Source organism: Thunnus albacares, chromosome 23 (assembly GCF_914725855.1).
Source record: "Thunnus albacares chromosome 23, fThuAlb1.1, whole genome shotgun sequence".
In the NCBI taxonomy this organism is placed as follows: domain Eukaryota; kingdom Metazoa; phylum Chordata; class Actinopteri; order Scombriformes; family Scombridae; genus Thunnus; species Thunnus albacares.
The window spans coordinates 17,522,499-17,538,948 of record NC_058128.1 but is presented as its reverse complement, the minus strand read 5'-3'; the positions used below and the strand labels follow the sequence as shown (position 1 = coordinate 17,538,948).

At 40.1% G+C, this 16,450-nt stretch overlaps 1 protein-coding gene across 3 annotated transcripts in view; it reads left to right on the top strand.

Annotated features, from left to right (window-relative positions):
* The window catches only part of LOC122975394 (copine-8), a 93,725-nt gene that overhangs the window by 63,713 nt on the left and 13,562 nt on the right, over nucleotides 1-16,450 (top strand). For all 3 annotated transcript variants that reach the window (XM_044343817.1, XM_044343816.1, XM_044343818.1), the window contains exons 11-15: nucleotides 1,449-1,524; nucleotides 4,634-4,687; nucleotides 4,934-4,995; nucleotides 14,323-14,369; nucleotides 15,594-15,775. In XM_044343817.1, coding sequence (XP_044199752.1) covers nucleotides 1,449-1,524; nucleotides 4,634-4,687; nucleotides 4,934-4,995; nucleotides 14,323-14,369; nucleotides 15,594-15,775 — 421 coding nt within the window. The remainder of the gene's footprint in view (nucleotides 1-1,448; nucleotides 1,525-4,633; nucleotides 4,688-4,933; nucleotides 4,996-14,322; nucleotides 14,370-15,593; nucleotides 15,776-16,450) is intronic.

Genomic DNA, 16,450 nt, shown 5'->3' with positions numbered 1-16,450 from the left:
GAGAAGCATTGTGTCTGTAAACTTCTAATTACGTTAGCAAACTAGTTTTGTTAACATTAGCTTGCTTGCTAAAATGTTTTAGCTACTGTTTCAAGAACTTTGTACAGTGAGGTTACAACAATATGTGGACGGTTAACATTACATGAACTGGCTGGCTAGTTTTATGTATAAAGTTTACAGCTTTAGTTAGGCAGCTAGCTGAAAAGGCCAGTGCTCAGTGTTTTTAGCAAAAACCAATCCCTGCTCTGGACATACATGGACCATTCATCTCATTATTATATAAGAATGAGGACAATTGGAAATGTGTTAAAATGAGGAACAGATTGATTAAATGTGTGCCAAGACTAAAAATTGAAAAGTGATTTGAAAAATTTAATTAGCTAGATTAAGATAATCAACTGAATGTGAGTAAAGGGGAGACGAAGAAAAAAGCTTTTGGCTTTTTTCACCAACTGGTGGGAGGTTTAAGGGAAAGTATAAGGCTTTACATTTATTTTTTATCTCCATTTAAATGATTCAAGTAACAGTATCATTAATTTATGCATTCAGTTACATTTTTTACTTGTCTGATAACCTTTTACATTTTGTCAGTTTTGAGGCTCCATAGCTTGTAAGATCATGAGCATTTGGAGCTTATTTTACAGATAAAGATCTGATAAGCCCAACGTTAAAACTAGTAAACAGAGATAAATAGACAGCAATACATTTCCTAATTACTTTAGCCTACTTCTTAGCTTGATTACATTATCATTCAGCACATGTTAGCTTCCTGTGTACAGCTAATTTAATCCAAGTCACACATAATTAACACAAGTCTATGTTTTCAGTAGGTAAGGAGACTGGGTGCAGGATCGTTACAGACTGACTGCTTAATGATGAGTCTGGAGTCTGGCTGGCTGACAGTCAGACAAAAAGAAAGGAGAATTTTCCTAAGTGACATTTGTCAAGCTGTAGTTCAACAGGGAGTTACTTCTCCATTCTTTATACTTTGCATTCTATGCGGCACCACTCTTTATCTTTTAGGGGGAACACAGTGACATTTTGGTTTCATGGTTTTCAGTGGAACTGTTAAATGCTGATCATTTTAACAAGTTTGGGTGAATTCAGCAACAGTGTCACTCTAAACTTTTGTTTTCTCCATGTACACAAAAATGTCTGCTGTCTTTTTTCGTGCTGGTGTTCATACTCACTAACAACAAACCTCATTGTTTCTCTGACTTTTAAGTTACATAAGTTGTCTTTTCTGGGACTGAAGCAGTTCAGGTTAAAACTCACATCACATCAGTTTGTCTTTTTTACCTCACATGTTGGGATCGCCACTACATTTTGGTCTGAAAATAAGATAAAATAGGATTTGTTGTCAGACGGTGTTACTTTTTTAACGCATTCCTCTCGAAACTCCCTCTTCACCCCGTCCCTCTCTCTGCCTCTCTCACTTCTAACTGCAGTCATGACTTTATCGGAGAGTTCAGCACCAGCTACAGAGAATTATCCAGAGGGCAGAGCCAGTTCAATGTCTATGAGGTGAGTGTGTGTGTGTGTGTGTGTGTGTGTGTGTGTGTGTGTGTGTGTGTGTGTGTGTGTGTGTGTGTGTGTGTGTGTCTATGTGCGAGCTTCTTTGTACATGTGTGACTGTTTTCAATACAACTCGGATTCTCCTGTCCAAACCAGTGTACAGGTCAGAAGATCACTCAAAATAAATCTATATCTACCCACTGTAATTGGAATGATAATTAAACCATTTTCATTAGTCACTTTTTCTACTGAAGATAACTCAAACCAGACAAAACAGTTCTCTATTGAAATCCAACAGAACAAATAAAGCACATGTAGCACATGTTACTCATCTAAAGATGTGAACTGAAAATAAATGCCATTAAATGCCATTAAATGTAAAAACAAACGGCTTTAGCTTGGGGCAGTGGAAACTAACAGAGCATAAATGATTTAAATGATGATTTGATCATGTAATTTTCCATAAAACTGAACACAAACCAGATGCTGAAATGTCAGACTTCAGAGCAGCAGTGATAGTGTTATTGTATTCACATGAGTTATGAGGAATGACCATTCCAAAAAGAGAGGGTAAGAGACAGAGAGAGAGACCTCTAGTCTTATTTTTTTATATATGAAACTTTATCCAGTGGTGACACCGCCTGCCCCTGCCCACATCATAAAAATATATCCCATCTCTGCAACATTTTATTTGGGCACCGCCAGGCCCAAAGAATCCCAAATCTCATTTAGGCCGTTGATCCCGAGTGCCATTGTTTCAAGGCAAGTTGTATCAAGGCTCCGAATGTATTTTTTCAATGTTTTCTAGTAGAAGAGATTATATGTCCCCTACAATCTCAAATATTATACTGTATTGGAGGTGAATAATCAATAGTGATATGAGCTCTCACAAGACAACCAAAATCTTCAAATCCTCTGAAGAAATAAGTTTTTAAAGTATGAAAGTATGAAATTATGAAATCAGTGTGGCACAGGAACCATGTTACCTACCAACACCGCACTGGAATCTCCCACCTGAGAAAACCAAAGCAGAAGAAATCCTATTTTTTTCTCTCCCCCATGTTCCCTCTCTCTCTCTAACAAACACACACACACACACACACTGACAGTTATGATGGATCGCTGGCTTATCTTCTCCCAGGAAGAGTCAACACTTTCTGATTAACAGTACCACACAGAGTGGAGAGCACACAGGGGACTGTCATTTTAAACAGCTGCTGTTTGCCTAATAGCTCTCAGATGTGCACACACACAGAGGCACACACATGTAGAGTTGCACACTGACACACAATGACAAGTATGTGAGGAGCAGCAAAGAGATAGAGACACACACTCGCAGACAACTACAGATGTGCGCACTCACACAAAGTAATTTTGTGATTTCTGGCTTCTTGAATCTGGTTTCTCCTCAACTTCAAGCAGACTTTGCATTTCCAAAGGCTCGTATCTGTGTGTGTGTGTGTGTGTGTGTGTGTGTGTGTGTGTGTGTGTGTGTGTGTGTGCGTGTGTGTGTGTGTGTGTGTGTGTGTTATGACCAGGTTTCAATCATTGCACCTCACCTCCAGAGGCAAACGTGTCCTTGTATGTACCTATTGCAATGTTGAACCAAGGAGAAATGCATAAATCCACACATTTGTATGTTGTTTCCCTGAGGTCCTCTCTTTCTGTTTAACCTTGGCATAGTTTAATTAGACCATAAAGCTCTGATATAAAAGCCCAGATGCAGTGTTTGGGATTCAAAGGGAGTTTCAGGTCTGTTTCTGGCTGCTCCCAACATCACAGAAGCAATTGGATGTTTTAATGAGCTCAGGCCTCAGCATGAGCAAGAAAATGGATTTAGGGGCATGGCTCAAAGAGTGGCTGTTTTCTATTCTGTTTGCAAAACAATGGGGTCTCAAAGCAATAGGGAAAGCTGGTTTTAATGCATAGGAATCTTTATTTTTCCGAGGGAGGCTGACTTCGTGCCTGTTACATATTCATAAAGTCACCCAGACTGAGCTGTTCCTGTTGAAAAGTTATGGGTTGAGTGCAGTGCTCGAAGGCATGTTCATGGTGGTTTTTGCAGGGGAGTGTTTGATGTATAGAAGCATGGAGAGAGGGAAGGAGGTATGTAAGTTGTACTGTACATGTAAATGAATATTAAAGCAGCTGTAATCAATTTATTTGCAGTGAATCACATGACTGCTCGCTCAGTTCGCCTCCGCTCTACAGAGCTGTACTGCTTTGGTTCACTGTTAAAGGTCACTTTTAACAGCAGCAGGCAGCTGTTTTCAGAAAAAAAAGCTCTAAAAATCCACTCAAATAACTGCAGAGCAACAAACGATAGAGACAAAGTTCACCACTATCTAGCTGGTGAACATATTGGAGCATTTAGCAGCTAAAGAGAGAAAGGAGTTGGTGGTGACCCAAAACAGAGCTAAAATGAGAGTGAATAATGAACATTCATCAAGTGGCCAAAAGCAAATGAATCATGCTGGATTCATAAAGTAGATAACTGTTTGCTAACACATTCACAACCACACACACTATTATCAGACACCTTTATACATTTCAGCTTTCATTTGTCCTCACAACCTGAAACGTAAGCTAAGTCAAAACTTATTTCTCTTTAGCAGATTTAGGCTAAAAAAGTATTTTGTGATTCTTTTCGGTTAAAAGATGAAATATATAAAGAGTTTATAAATAATACTTATGTGGCCACACACAGGTTAAAAGTGTTTGCTGCTGTTCACTGTTTTTACTTGAGCTGGATGCACTAGCATTAGCTGATTCTAGCATCATCACTGCTACTGTATACATCAAAATTGTAGCATTCTTACACCGTGCAGTAAATTCTTCATGTTAGATGGACTTGCTTCAGGCTTCCATATTGCAAACTTTATGCATTTGTGTTTATGCATGTGTAACAGGTGAAGTATTGTAGATGGAAGTGTAATATTGGCCCAAACTTTGCTTTCAGGGATTGATGAGGAATCAAATTTCTGCGTCTTATGAATTCGGAGCTGATTCCAATTCTCAGTACCCAACTCTATATAACACCAATGAAAAATTGCGTAGATTAGTAAAGAAATAATTACATGGATTTTGGACTCACAAGAGATGATCCTGTCTTTTTCAGGTGGTAAATCCAAAGAAGAAGGGGAAGAAGAAAAAATACCTCAACTCTGGAACGGTGAGGCAACATCCATCAAATCAAATGCATTGTTCTTTCCTTTGATACGTAGACTTTCATAGACTCTACTACAGCAGGTTTAGACTGGTGCTTGTTTCATACTGCTTAATGATTAGTTTTGTAATTTGACCAGTCGTTGTATTTGCTGTATTAGAACGAATAAGACACTTAATTTGTGCCATCAGTGGCAATACTTGAAAGTCATTATCACTGACACAAAGCTGATTGTGCCCCTATCTATTACAGGTAACACTGCTGTCATTCCTGGTGGACATTGAAGTCACCTTCCTGGACTATATCAAAGGAGGGTAGGTGAATGACCATGCATTCATTAAACGCACACTGAGAGGTTGAGGTTGTAGTCCTTTAATGAGAAGCGACACGCTGAGTATGGCAGTCCCTGTCCCGATAATAACCCCATCGTGACTCAGTGTCTTCAATATGCCAAAGATAATGATCCCTCAGTGTGAGTGAATCAGATGGAAAAGTGTACATTTGCATGTGAGAGAAAGAAAGTGAAAGAAGAGAGAGAGAGAGAGAGAGACTGACAGATGGGGCGACCTGAAGTCAGGTACACAGAGCTCAGGCGCTCTAGTGTGTGTCCGTGTCCTTGTGTGTAATCTTGCATTGTGTTTCAGCACTCGCCCGTGCCATTTGCCTCCGCGTGTGCTTGCATGTGTGTCTATGTACATGTGTTTGTGTACGTATGTTGCTCAGGAGGGTTGACTGTGTGCAACCAGGCATAGCATGAATGCTCACCTACACATTTGCCTTCATTAGACTCACAGAGGGGGAGACTGTCAAGAGAGAGAAAGGGAGAGAGTGTGTGTGTGTGTGTGTGTGTGTGTGTGTGTGCGCGTGAAACTTTGGGGAACAAAAATCTACATTTTCATCCCTTTATCTCTCTGTTCCTACTGCCCTTATAGCTGTGGTTTTCATGTGTTACAGAAAGTCAGCTGGCCTTAACTTTGTGTCTAGTAGTAAGATAAAATACTAAATAAAAAAGACTGAGAGTAGAAGTTTGTTGCCTATGTGACAAACTTTCGAAAGAAACAGCTAATAGCTTTTGTCCTGGCTGTTGCTCTTCTTAAAAGGATTTCAAAAAAGAGGTAGCATACAGCTTATAGCAGAGGGGTAAAAAGCTGGCCAGAAATTACTTGAGCCAGTGAGAGGATTATCCAAGAAGCCAACACTGCCTACAGTAGACTCACTGCAACACAAACAATTTAATGGATTTCGCCTGTAAAACCTGCCTTAAACTTTGACACATTGATTAGTTGAACACTTTCGTTCATTCTCACTGCTCTCTTACACGTGAAGTCGATTTCAGCCACAGTAGGCAACTGTTCCCACTGAACTGTTTCCACTGAACACTGCCTGCCTGGCACCAAACAGCTGGCGAACATAATGGAGCATTTAGCTACTAAAGAGCCTGAGGCAGAAAGGTTTACCGTAACTTTACTACACAGGAGTCGAATATGGAAGGAAAAGTGTGATATGTTCTGAATTATTTATCAGCTGACTTTATAACCCGCTGGAATGCAATGCAGGCATGTGTGCTGTACTTGTCAGCATGTACATTGCTCTAGGCATGAATTTACTATAGACACTTTCCCTCGTACACAAACACAGCTACGATGCCAAGAGGCTGCAAGCTACAAGACCTCAATCTCTGAACTCTGAGGCAGCACTGAGTCGACCTCAACCTCTACCTGTTATCAAACACACACACACACACACACACACAGAGGAAGATGAATATATGATTTTATCCAAAGTAATATATGATGGTACAATGTATGTAGATGTGAATGTACAGTGTGGTTATTATGTGCGTCGATATCGGTTTTTTGAAGACATATTCATCTTTTAATGACATGATATGTTCTGTCTTATTATCAGCTTGTCAGTCATCTGTGAAGCACTTTGAACTGCACCAACCTGTATGACAGGTGCTTTACAAATAAAGTTTGATTGATTGATTACATCGAAATCCCTCTTTGTGTTTACCTGTTGAGCTGTGGTGGAAATATAGTAACAAATAGAGGAACTTTGGCACTGAAAAGACTGTAACGTTGAAAGATATCTACTTGATTTGACTCATTTGTACAGCTGAAGCTTCATATTTTATCCCCCATTGTCCCCCATCACTTATATTGTAAGTGCATTATGAAGGAATCTAGAAATAGCCAGTATGAACAGGAGGAACGATTACAGCAAGAAAAACATGTTTCAATGTTCATTTGGGCAACTGACTGTTGTTTTAAGACAGACTTGAAAAACTGTGAAACTGTCCTTTAAGAAGATAGAAATGAAGCTGCACATTATATTCATGTGCTAAGAGTGATCAATTTGCATGACAGTCAGGGCTGCTATTCGGACTTTGTGCGTGCTGGCTGTGAAATGCATGCGTGTACTTTCACCACATGTCCTGGCTTATGTTTACTTGCTCTGTCGCTAACTGCTAATGGAGAAATCCCATCTAAGACCACATTTTCAGCAGCACTGTCAGTCAGAGAGCACTTTGAAACTCTCAGGAAGAGTGTTTTTTTTTTGGGGGGGGGGGGGGGGGGGGTTGCCTGTGCTTTGGGAGTGTGAGCTGGTCGCTGTTATACGCTTGTGTGGCTAAATGAAGTGCCAAGTGCTGTCTCACAGTTTGAAACCTAAATGGCCTGTAATGGTCCAGTTGCACTTACTCCAATTGCATAATGGGCAGACTGCACAGACACCCTTGCTTGCACAGGCAGACACACACCCCCCTAGGTGCTTTCTCACTCAAGCATTTCCCTGAAATCCCTGTTGTGTCTCAATCTTTCTGGACTTTCTGCACAGGTATTTTGTCATTTCCTTTTATCTCCTCTCAGCTCTCCTCCCCACTGCTCTCTTATCTTCTGATTTGCAGCTCTTTATGCAGCTTCAACCCAATCAGCTAATTGTTCATTTGGACCTAATTAGGAACATGATCTGCTGACAGCATTAGCATAAATGACTGATTTGAGAAGGCTCCATCTCAATCCAGAGCGACACTGCTCTCATTCTTTTTCATCCCCTGTGATAAAGCATTAGTACCACCCATGGTTTTCCACAAAGAGGCCGCTATTCATGAGCATGAGGATAAAAATGAGGAATTGTTGACTATATCTTTCATTTGGAGTCATGCCTTTGATGGGTGCCATGTCACTCATAGTGACAGATATTGTTTTCCCTTGTTTTGGTTTGTGAATTGAGTATTGAAACCAGAATAGAAGCAGGAGGGAACTCTGCTCGTATTGAGAGGTTATCATTAGTGAAAGGAGCAGACGCTCAGAATCAAGACAAAGATTTGTGAAAAAGCAACCAAGATGTTTTTTTCTGAGGATTTATGTACAGTACCAAATGAACAAGCACAATACAGCTGCCAAAATCAATGTTTAATTCAACTTAATGCAGGTATGTTTATCTCTCCTCTCCTCTCCTCTCCTCTAGCTAGATGAACAGTGTCCATTCAGCAACACCTGTTTGCATATCATCAGGAGAGGTCACATCGCACAACCTCTGATGCCGTTTTTAGGCCACTCATGCAGGTGCACTCATGCATACGTTTCCCCCTGGCTCTTAAATATAAGACAAAGAGGACTCGTGATCATTTTGAAACGCCTTTTTGTCTTAAATGGAACATCTTCACTTTGTATATTTGCACTTCTTTACAGCGCAAACAGCCTTTTGAGACTGCCTGTCAAGACTAGAATTCAGTTTTATTTCCCCTAAATGCTGATATCAGTAACTGTAAAAAGACAAAATGTCATGACAACTGGGCTAACCTCTCCTTTGTTAAAGTATGCAAGTAGTAAGTTGTTATGGTTCTTTCTCAGTCTGGCTCTATATCCCTCCACCAGTCCACTAGATACCATGAGGATTTTCTGCCTGTTTAAGACTGGACTGAGTGGGAGGAAGGACAGATAAGAGGTTACAGATTATATTTAAGGACTACTTGAGATACTGTTGCTTTCTACATTGACTCTTGTTGGAACTAGCGCTAAAGTCAACTGAAACACTAGTTATGTTATTCAGAGCTGCAGTTGTCTTTTAGTTTGATTTCTGTTGTTTCATGCAGCCTTAACATACAAGCCACTCCACTTGACAGTTTTATTAATGACGGTTTATATATGAACAGGATTGTGCATGGTCATATTGTGGACTTTGGCTTATGGATGGGGTTCTGTTTTTGGTTTGTCCTCGGCCCTGAGCAGCTATTGTTCTTTTGTGTTTTTCCCCTGTTTTCCCTCCACACCTGCCCTGCATACAGCCTCATTAGCCCTGCCCTGCTCCTTATGACTTCCCAGTCTATCAACTCCTTTCTTGTTCTCCTGTTCCACCTGTACCTCATCTCCTCGTCAGTTCAGTTTGTATTTAAGTCCTGGTCTGCAGTTCAGTTTTGTTGGATACTTTGTTCTGCTTAGTTCTTCACTGCATTGTTCAGTTTTGCTCTGTTCAGTTCAATTTAGTTCTGCCTGCACTTAAACCAAAATAAAGAATTTGTTGTTTGTTCTTCAGCCCTGCTCATCCTGCAGTCTCTAGCATTTGGGTCCACTTGCTCCACTCCACCTAACATCAGTAGTAGTAATACCATCAGTGGTGACTACTGTCTCCATAGCAGCCCAGTTTTATAGCGGACTGCTCAGGAACGAAAGAAAGAAAGCATGTGTGCTAGGAATGGAAATGTTTTGTTCAAGTGAAATGTGTCTTTGTGGCTTTCAGATGTGTCTAACCACTGTAGATTTTAGCAGATCAGTTATGGACTGTTACTATTAAAGCCCCTATGTGAACATTTCTGACTAAGGCAACTCCTAGTTGTTGTATCACAAAAGATTGTGCTGCAAATAGCAATGCATGTTAAGACAGTATAGTTTGAAAGATAGGGGTTTTAAAGAGTAATTTAATACCCCCTGAAAATCTTGTTTTTGCTGACTTCCAGTGGATAAACGTCTCTCTTTACTGCAGTGATGTATAGGTGTACTCCAGGACACTGTGACATCACTGTTGGGCATGGTTGCAGGTGCAAGAGAGCACACTTCTGATATAACTATATAGCTAGAAACAGTTCTGCCTTTAATGAATTGAGCATATCTTGCTGTCCTTATTCTGTACATATTTAGTGTTAACTGCTAATTCAGAGCACTGTATTTTATTTAGGTAAAATTGAGCTAAATGATATTGATCATGTTTGCCAGTGTCTTCTCCTGCAGTAGTGAAAGTGGCTTTGCTGATGTGTAAGAGATAATCTTTTTTTAACTTCTTGAAAGGAGATGCTTTCAAGATTTAGGAGAGACATTAGCATCAAGCCTCTTCAGTCTGCAGGAAAGCTCATTTGAATGTTGAGTGCAACCTCCTCATCATCCCTCCCTGCCGTGCGGTATTTTGTCATATTGGTTCCTAGCTGAGTCACTGTAGGCTTTAACAGCGGGGTAAGATCAGTGACTGACAGAAAACCAGCTGGTGAAGAGGCATCCCCTCTTTCACCACGTACATATTATTATACGTACTGTACTTTTTTTTTTTTCTTCATTTCTTACTCACGGATTCTCTCTATGTCTGTGGTTATAAGGCAGTTTCTCTGGCAGTTACCACATGTTGTGTTGTCTCCAAGATTCAGACGCTGTTGTCCGTATAAATGAAGCAGGTGAAAGGTGTGGGAAAGGTGTAGTCGTGGCCACAAACATACTGTAAACACACTGAAGCACGCAGGTTTATTTTATGACACACAGAAAAAGAAACACCAGGAAGACTGGTATAGACTGTATCTGAACAGGGAAAGTAAGAGTGGACAGCCATCTTCAGTGTGCAATTAAAGCAAGGCACTTAGTCAACCATTACTCAGTGGAGCTGTCGAGCAGCCTTAATTAAACCCTTCAGTTTCCAAACAGAAGAGATTAGAAAGCCTTCATAGATCAGTGAAAAATTATTAAATCTTTGTTCTACTTTATCACATTTAGTCAGAACAAATCAAAATGATTGTGAGTGTGCTGAAATATTTACTCTTAGGTAAAAGGTTTAGCTGACTTTAGCGAGTGGTAGATTGCAGCAATTTAAGGCCAATAAAAAAAATTCATCCTTGATAAAGGGGTTGGAGAAGTTTCGCTGTACCTTCAGGACACTGAATGATAAGGTTTGGTTTTTAAGGCAGGCTAAGCTCACATCTCTCCCTCTTCTGCTGAAGCCCAGTGATGCGATGTTGTGTTTAAAACCACTGCCTCTGGAAATCCCTTATCGTACCAGCCAGAACATTTTTCTGCCTTTCTGGTTTGAACCTGTTCTGCACTAATGCTTTGCTGCAGATCTCCTTTTGCTCTTAAGATAATTTGTGTTTGTTTGTGTGTGTTTTCAGTAGAGGAATGTGCTATAGCTACAGCTAAAAACAGATATCATTTATTTATTTAGTTAGCGCCAGTGGCGAGCGTTGTACCTCCTGGTGTTGTCAGCATAGTTTAAGATATCAGGGCTTGTTTTCCTCTTTGACAGAACCAAGTATCACAATAAGACAAAGCCTTTTTTTAGCCTTTTTACTCTGTTGTGTGTTTTATATAGTGTGTGTTTGGCATCGTGTAAGCTGACACCCACAGACAGGAATGTAAGTCTGTGCCTTGAAATAAACCACAGAAACAGACATTTTGCCTTACAGCCTTTATTGCCAAATTTATGTCCTAGTTTTTAGGGACAACAAAACTTGGTAAGTTTGTGAAAATGAAGCATTTTTTTTTCATTTTAGAAATAAAACACAAGAAATTACTAATAAGGCAGCAGATTCAAAGTAAACACTGACAAGAAAAACATGGATATAATTGTCTAAAAGGCCTTTAGGATGGAGGCCAGCGTGGATGATATCCAGGAAAAATCCCAAAAGCCAATGAACTGATGTCTGACTCAAATTCCTGCCTGATTAATGCAGAGGATATTGTTGACCTTTTGGAGAGTGTCCTGTGTTCTGCTCTGGATATTAATATTCTCTCCATATGGAGTCAAAATGATGATGTCAAACATTTAGGGGTTCACTTTGTTCACTGACTTTGAAAGGACCCTGCTAATGACAGTGAGTTTTACAATCCCATAACACAAATCAATTTGATGGTGTTGTTGATTAATATAAATGATGCCACAATTACAACCCACTCAACCCAGTGGTTTGGAAACTATATTTCCTCCTTTTGTCATGACATACTGTTTAAATGATATATTATGGTTGTGACTCATAATGCTGATATGATGACAGTGTTGTTTTCCTGCGGTGATGTTGCACCGTAACGTTTTTAATCAAGCTTTGCTCCCCTCCTTTTCTCTGTCTTTTGTCATTTTTTTTATTGTCCGTCCCCCATTTCACCTTGTTTCTCTGGCAGTGCCCCTCACACTCACACACAATTGGAGTCCCTCTCTCAAACTTTGTGTGTGTGTGTGTGAGACTTATAGAGTGGGAGAGAAAGAGGGCATGCATAATTTAGGCTGCTAGGCTGCAGCGTGTCTGTGCCAGCGTGGGGAACTGGACCAGAATCTGCTCGGATCTCTTCTCTCTGCTCCCTTGTCCTTGTAGCTGTCCCCTAGCAAAACTACTTTACTGGAATTTTCTCTGTGTTTTCATTATAGCAGGGGATAAAAGAACCTTATTAAGCAGTCACTGTTGGGTGAAAGCCTTTTATCAACTTTTCAAGTACTAAGAACATCCTTGTGCTTTTGCTGATGACAAAAATTTTTGACCTGATCCAGTGGTGTTTAAGAGAGGTGGGAACATTGTCTTCACTAGTAGAGGAACTGAATAAATACTATACCTTTTTTTTCTAAGTATTGAGAACAACTTCTCTTTTATAACACTGACCTGGCCAAGATGGCACAGTCAGTCATTACAAAACAAACAGCCATAAAAAAGGATTACAGAATGACAATAAACAGTATGTAACACAGTAATATCTATTTACAGGTATTGCTATTCACAGTGTCAAAGGAACAGGAATATATTACCAGTGGTGAAAATATCCATAGAAGCAGATGGTGAACATTTGCAGCAGTCACAAGAATGCACAAGTGTATTCATTATGTATATCATTATATATATATTCAGTATATTAATGAAGTGTGGATATATGGGGGTCTTCTAAATAAGTGTCTTGTGACGCAATTGAAGTGACAGTTTTTGTGACAGATGCAGTTTCATACCGTGTTATATTTTTTCCATCTTAAGTTAACAGACATCACAGAAAACATAGCAAGTATCTTATGTGGCTGTCTGAGATCGTGATTTCCCTGAATTTAAAAGAAAAATGACCTGCCTGAAATAATTAATGGACTTTTTCCTATTTGTAGCCCACATGTTTTTGCAACAAATATGTAAGTAATACTATAAAAATAGAAAAGTCTGAGAGAACTTGACATAAGTGAGTTTAGCTTTGAGTGTTGTTTGGGAGCATAAAGTATGTGTAGGCGTTCTTCTCGTCTCCCAATTTCTCTTAATTTCTTCTCATTTTTCAAGCTGAAACTTTGCTAATACCAGCATGCTAATATGAGAAGGCAGCTCATTACCCCCAAACCTTCTGGTGTTTCTGTGTCTCGAAAACCCCATACATGTGCTCTGATCATTAAACGTCTCTTGAACTATTTCTTACCTCTCTCCCTCCCTCTCGTTCTGTCCCCTCCGGATCGGGCCCCTCGGTGTCCAGGCGCAGTGCCTGATAGCTTCACACGGCCTGCTGAGGTGACACTGATGATGACCCGCTGGCTGCTTAAAAACGCCTCAAAAAACACATAAGACATGCGCAAGGTAGACAGGGAGGTTTTTGTGTGTTTGTGTGGCAGCGGGTGAGGATTGGTGTGAAAAAGCTATGACAGGCCGACAGAGCGCCCCAACCACATCCTGCTCCTGCAGGTTAACAAGTTAGGAAATGGTTTGATAGAGAGAGACGTGCCACTCTTTCATGCTGGGTGCTGTAGTGTGTGTGTTGTTTGTCTCCATCTTGTTTCATCTCTCTCTGATAATGCTTGTTTTTCATAATTTTTTTCTTCATAATTTCTCTTGGTGTCAAGTTTATGCGAGGCAGAGCATAAGTTGAAGAGCTTTCAATCAGGAAATAGCCTGTGAATAGCTAGTTTTACTTGCAAAAATCCAAATGTAGAATATGTAAAGAAAAAAATTCATTGTCTAATCTGATATCCACATTTTTTGCACATGACCGTAACTACTGTACTGTACATTTATGTAATTTTGAGTAGAGGCTGGCTGTTTTGCAGGTTGCAGTTCAATATATTTGAAGTTCGGTGGAAAATCAGGTTGGCACATGTGGCTTTCACTGGCACAGCTGTTAAGGAGTATGTGTCTGTGTTCTCCATTTAAAAACAACAACTTTCTTCTAAGCAGCGCCATGCTCTTGTTTGGTGTGAAAGCCCAGTAACTCGCTGTCTCCTCATTACTGTCACAGCTAAAGGGCAGGAGGAACTCTGTTTGCACTCCCAAACATTGATCACTTTAACCTGATTACGGCTGCAGTTCATTTCTTCTGATTGTATCTTGTTGCATCACAGGTGTGTGTGTGTATGTGTGGAAGAGAGAGAAAGATAAAGAGAGGGACCAGATGACTGTTGATTAATGAACCATCTCTCTGCTTTTGTCTTCCAAGGACCCAGATTAACTTCACGGTGGCTATTGATTTCACAGCTTCCAATGGTGAGCCTTTTTTTTTCAACACACACTCACTTTTAATGTGCACATACACACACACACACACACAGGCTTAGAGACCCGCATTAAGACACACAAAGAGCGCTGAATGCCTAGGGAGTGTTTATTCCAAAATATGCAGATGGGGAATCAAGTGTTTCCTAATAGCCCTCTCCATCACACCTGGCAGCTAAAGCTGAGTGCAGTAACATGCTATGATGGCCGTGATTAAGGACTCTGTTATCCATCTACCCTTCAGCTCTGTCCTAGCAGGACAGGCACCACCAATACAGCCAAATCCTATTAAACTGAATGAGAGCTTTCAGACAGTGAACGTGAAAAAAAAATGGGTTGAGGTGTACTTGATCCTGTCTGGCTCGTACTGAGATCTCAATTCTGGAGGTCAGCAGTTTATTAAAAAGCAGCTGGAGTAGCGACATGAAAAGTCAGGTACAAAGAGATCAAAAAGGGTCATATGCATATTGTGTTAATATAATTAGCAGCCAGTTATCTTCCATTAGTGATGCAGTGATGGATTTAGAGGACCAGTGCATGTTTTGGTGTCATATAAAATCACTCAAAGTGAACCACAGAACCACTAGAAAACTATTTGTTTTTTATGGAAGCACAGGCAGCTGTATTAAACCACAGAAGTGTTGGAAAACCCTCATTTAGAAGTTTAACTAGGTTTTTAAATAGTGATAAAGCTCCCCATGAAGCACCATTAAGCCCACACATTAAAACTTAATTGGCTCTAATCGAACATGTCATGCAAACTCTGACTTTGCTGTCTCCCAAACGTCACAATTGTTTCCAACAATAAAACTTATTTTCACTAACCTTTCCAAAAAACCTTTCCAAAAATTCGACTCTCCACACTGTAACCACGGCACCCTCAAGATGAATCACATTATTCAAATCTGAGGCTTAGTCATTAAATAGATTTTATTGGCTGCAGATGAATAAAATCTAATTGTGTTCTCATGCTGTCGGCTGAGGGATATTATGAGTCAACCAGAGTTCATGTCTGGTTTTATGCAATAACAAATAGTATCAGTAAACTGTAATCAAGTTAAATCAGTATATTTCAGGACAGTTAGTAACTTCAGGCTTTGATTATGTTGCTACCATTGTTGTTTAATCATAGTTTAACATTGAGGTGTATAAATATGCTGCCTCTGTGTGTGTGTGTGTGTGTGTGTGTGTGTGTGTTCCCTCTGTCACAAACAGGTAACCCAGCCCAGCCCACCTCGCTCCACTACATGAGTCCCTACCAGCTGAATGCCTACGCCATGGCCTTGAAGGCAGTGGGGGAAATCATCCAGGACTACGACAGCGATAAGATGTTCCCTGCCCTGGGGTTCGGAGCCAAGCTGCCACCTGACGGACGGGTGTCCCACGAGTTTGCCTTGGTGAGAGCAAGAGAGGGTGGGGACAAGGATACAAGGATGACGGATAGGGAGGAGAGGGAGAGACACAAAGGGAGGATAGAGTTGAGATGTTCCCTGCATTGGGCTTTTAAACCATATAACTCCACCTAAAGGACAAGTCATCTATGACTGGTGACTCATGAATTAGTGTTGGAGAAAAAGAGAAATGGGGGGATGGAGAATTTACGATTTTATCATAACACAAAAATGTTATTATTCACACTTTTCAATGTGAACTGGCTGAATTGTCCCTTTCTCTTTGTTTGTCTCAAAGACAAAATTCACTCTACAATAGTTAGGGATGGTTTTCAATACTCTTTAACATTTTAGATCCTGTTCCCAGTTGGCAAAATACCCAGATCCGTTAAGCTTTGACGCTAACAAATCACTTATCAAACCTGTTATCTCTTCTCACACCTTTTTATCAGCAAAGGAAAACACGTAGGTAGCAGGCTTCTCATTTTTATCTGAACATCACTCTCTGGTTAAAATAACAAACAGCAGAGACAGATTAGATCATCTGTCACTAATTAACGTCAATTCCATAACAGCTAAAATGAAAACACGTCAATTTATCTCCCAGTGAAACTTCAATGCGTATCATATCAGCATTTTAATCTGATCAATTTAATAGTTCTGAATCAGGATATGGAGTCA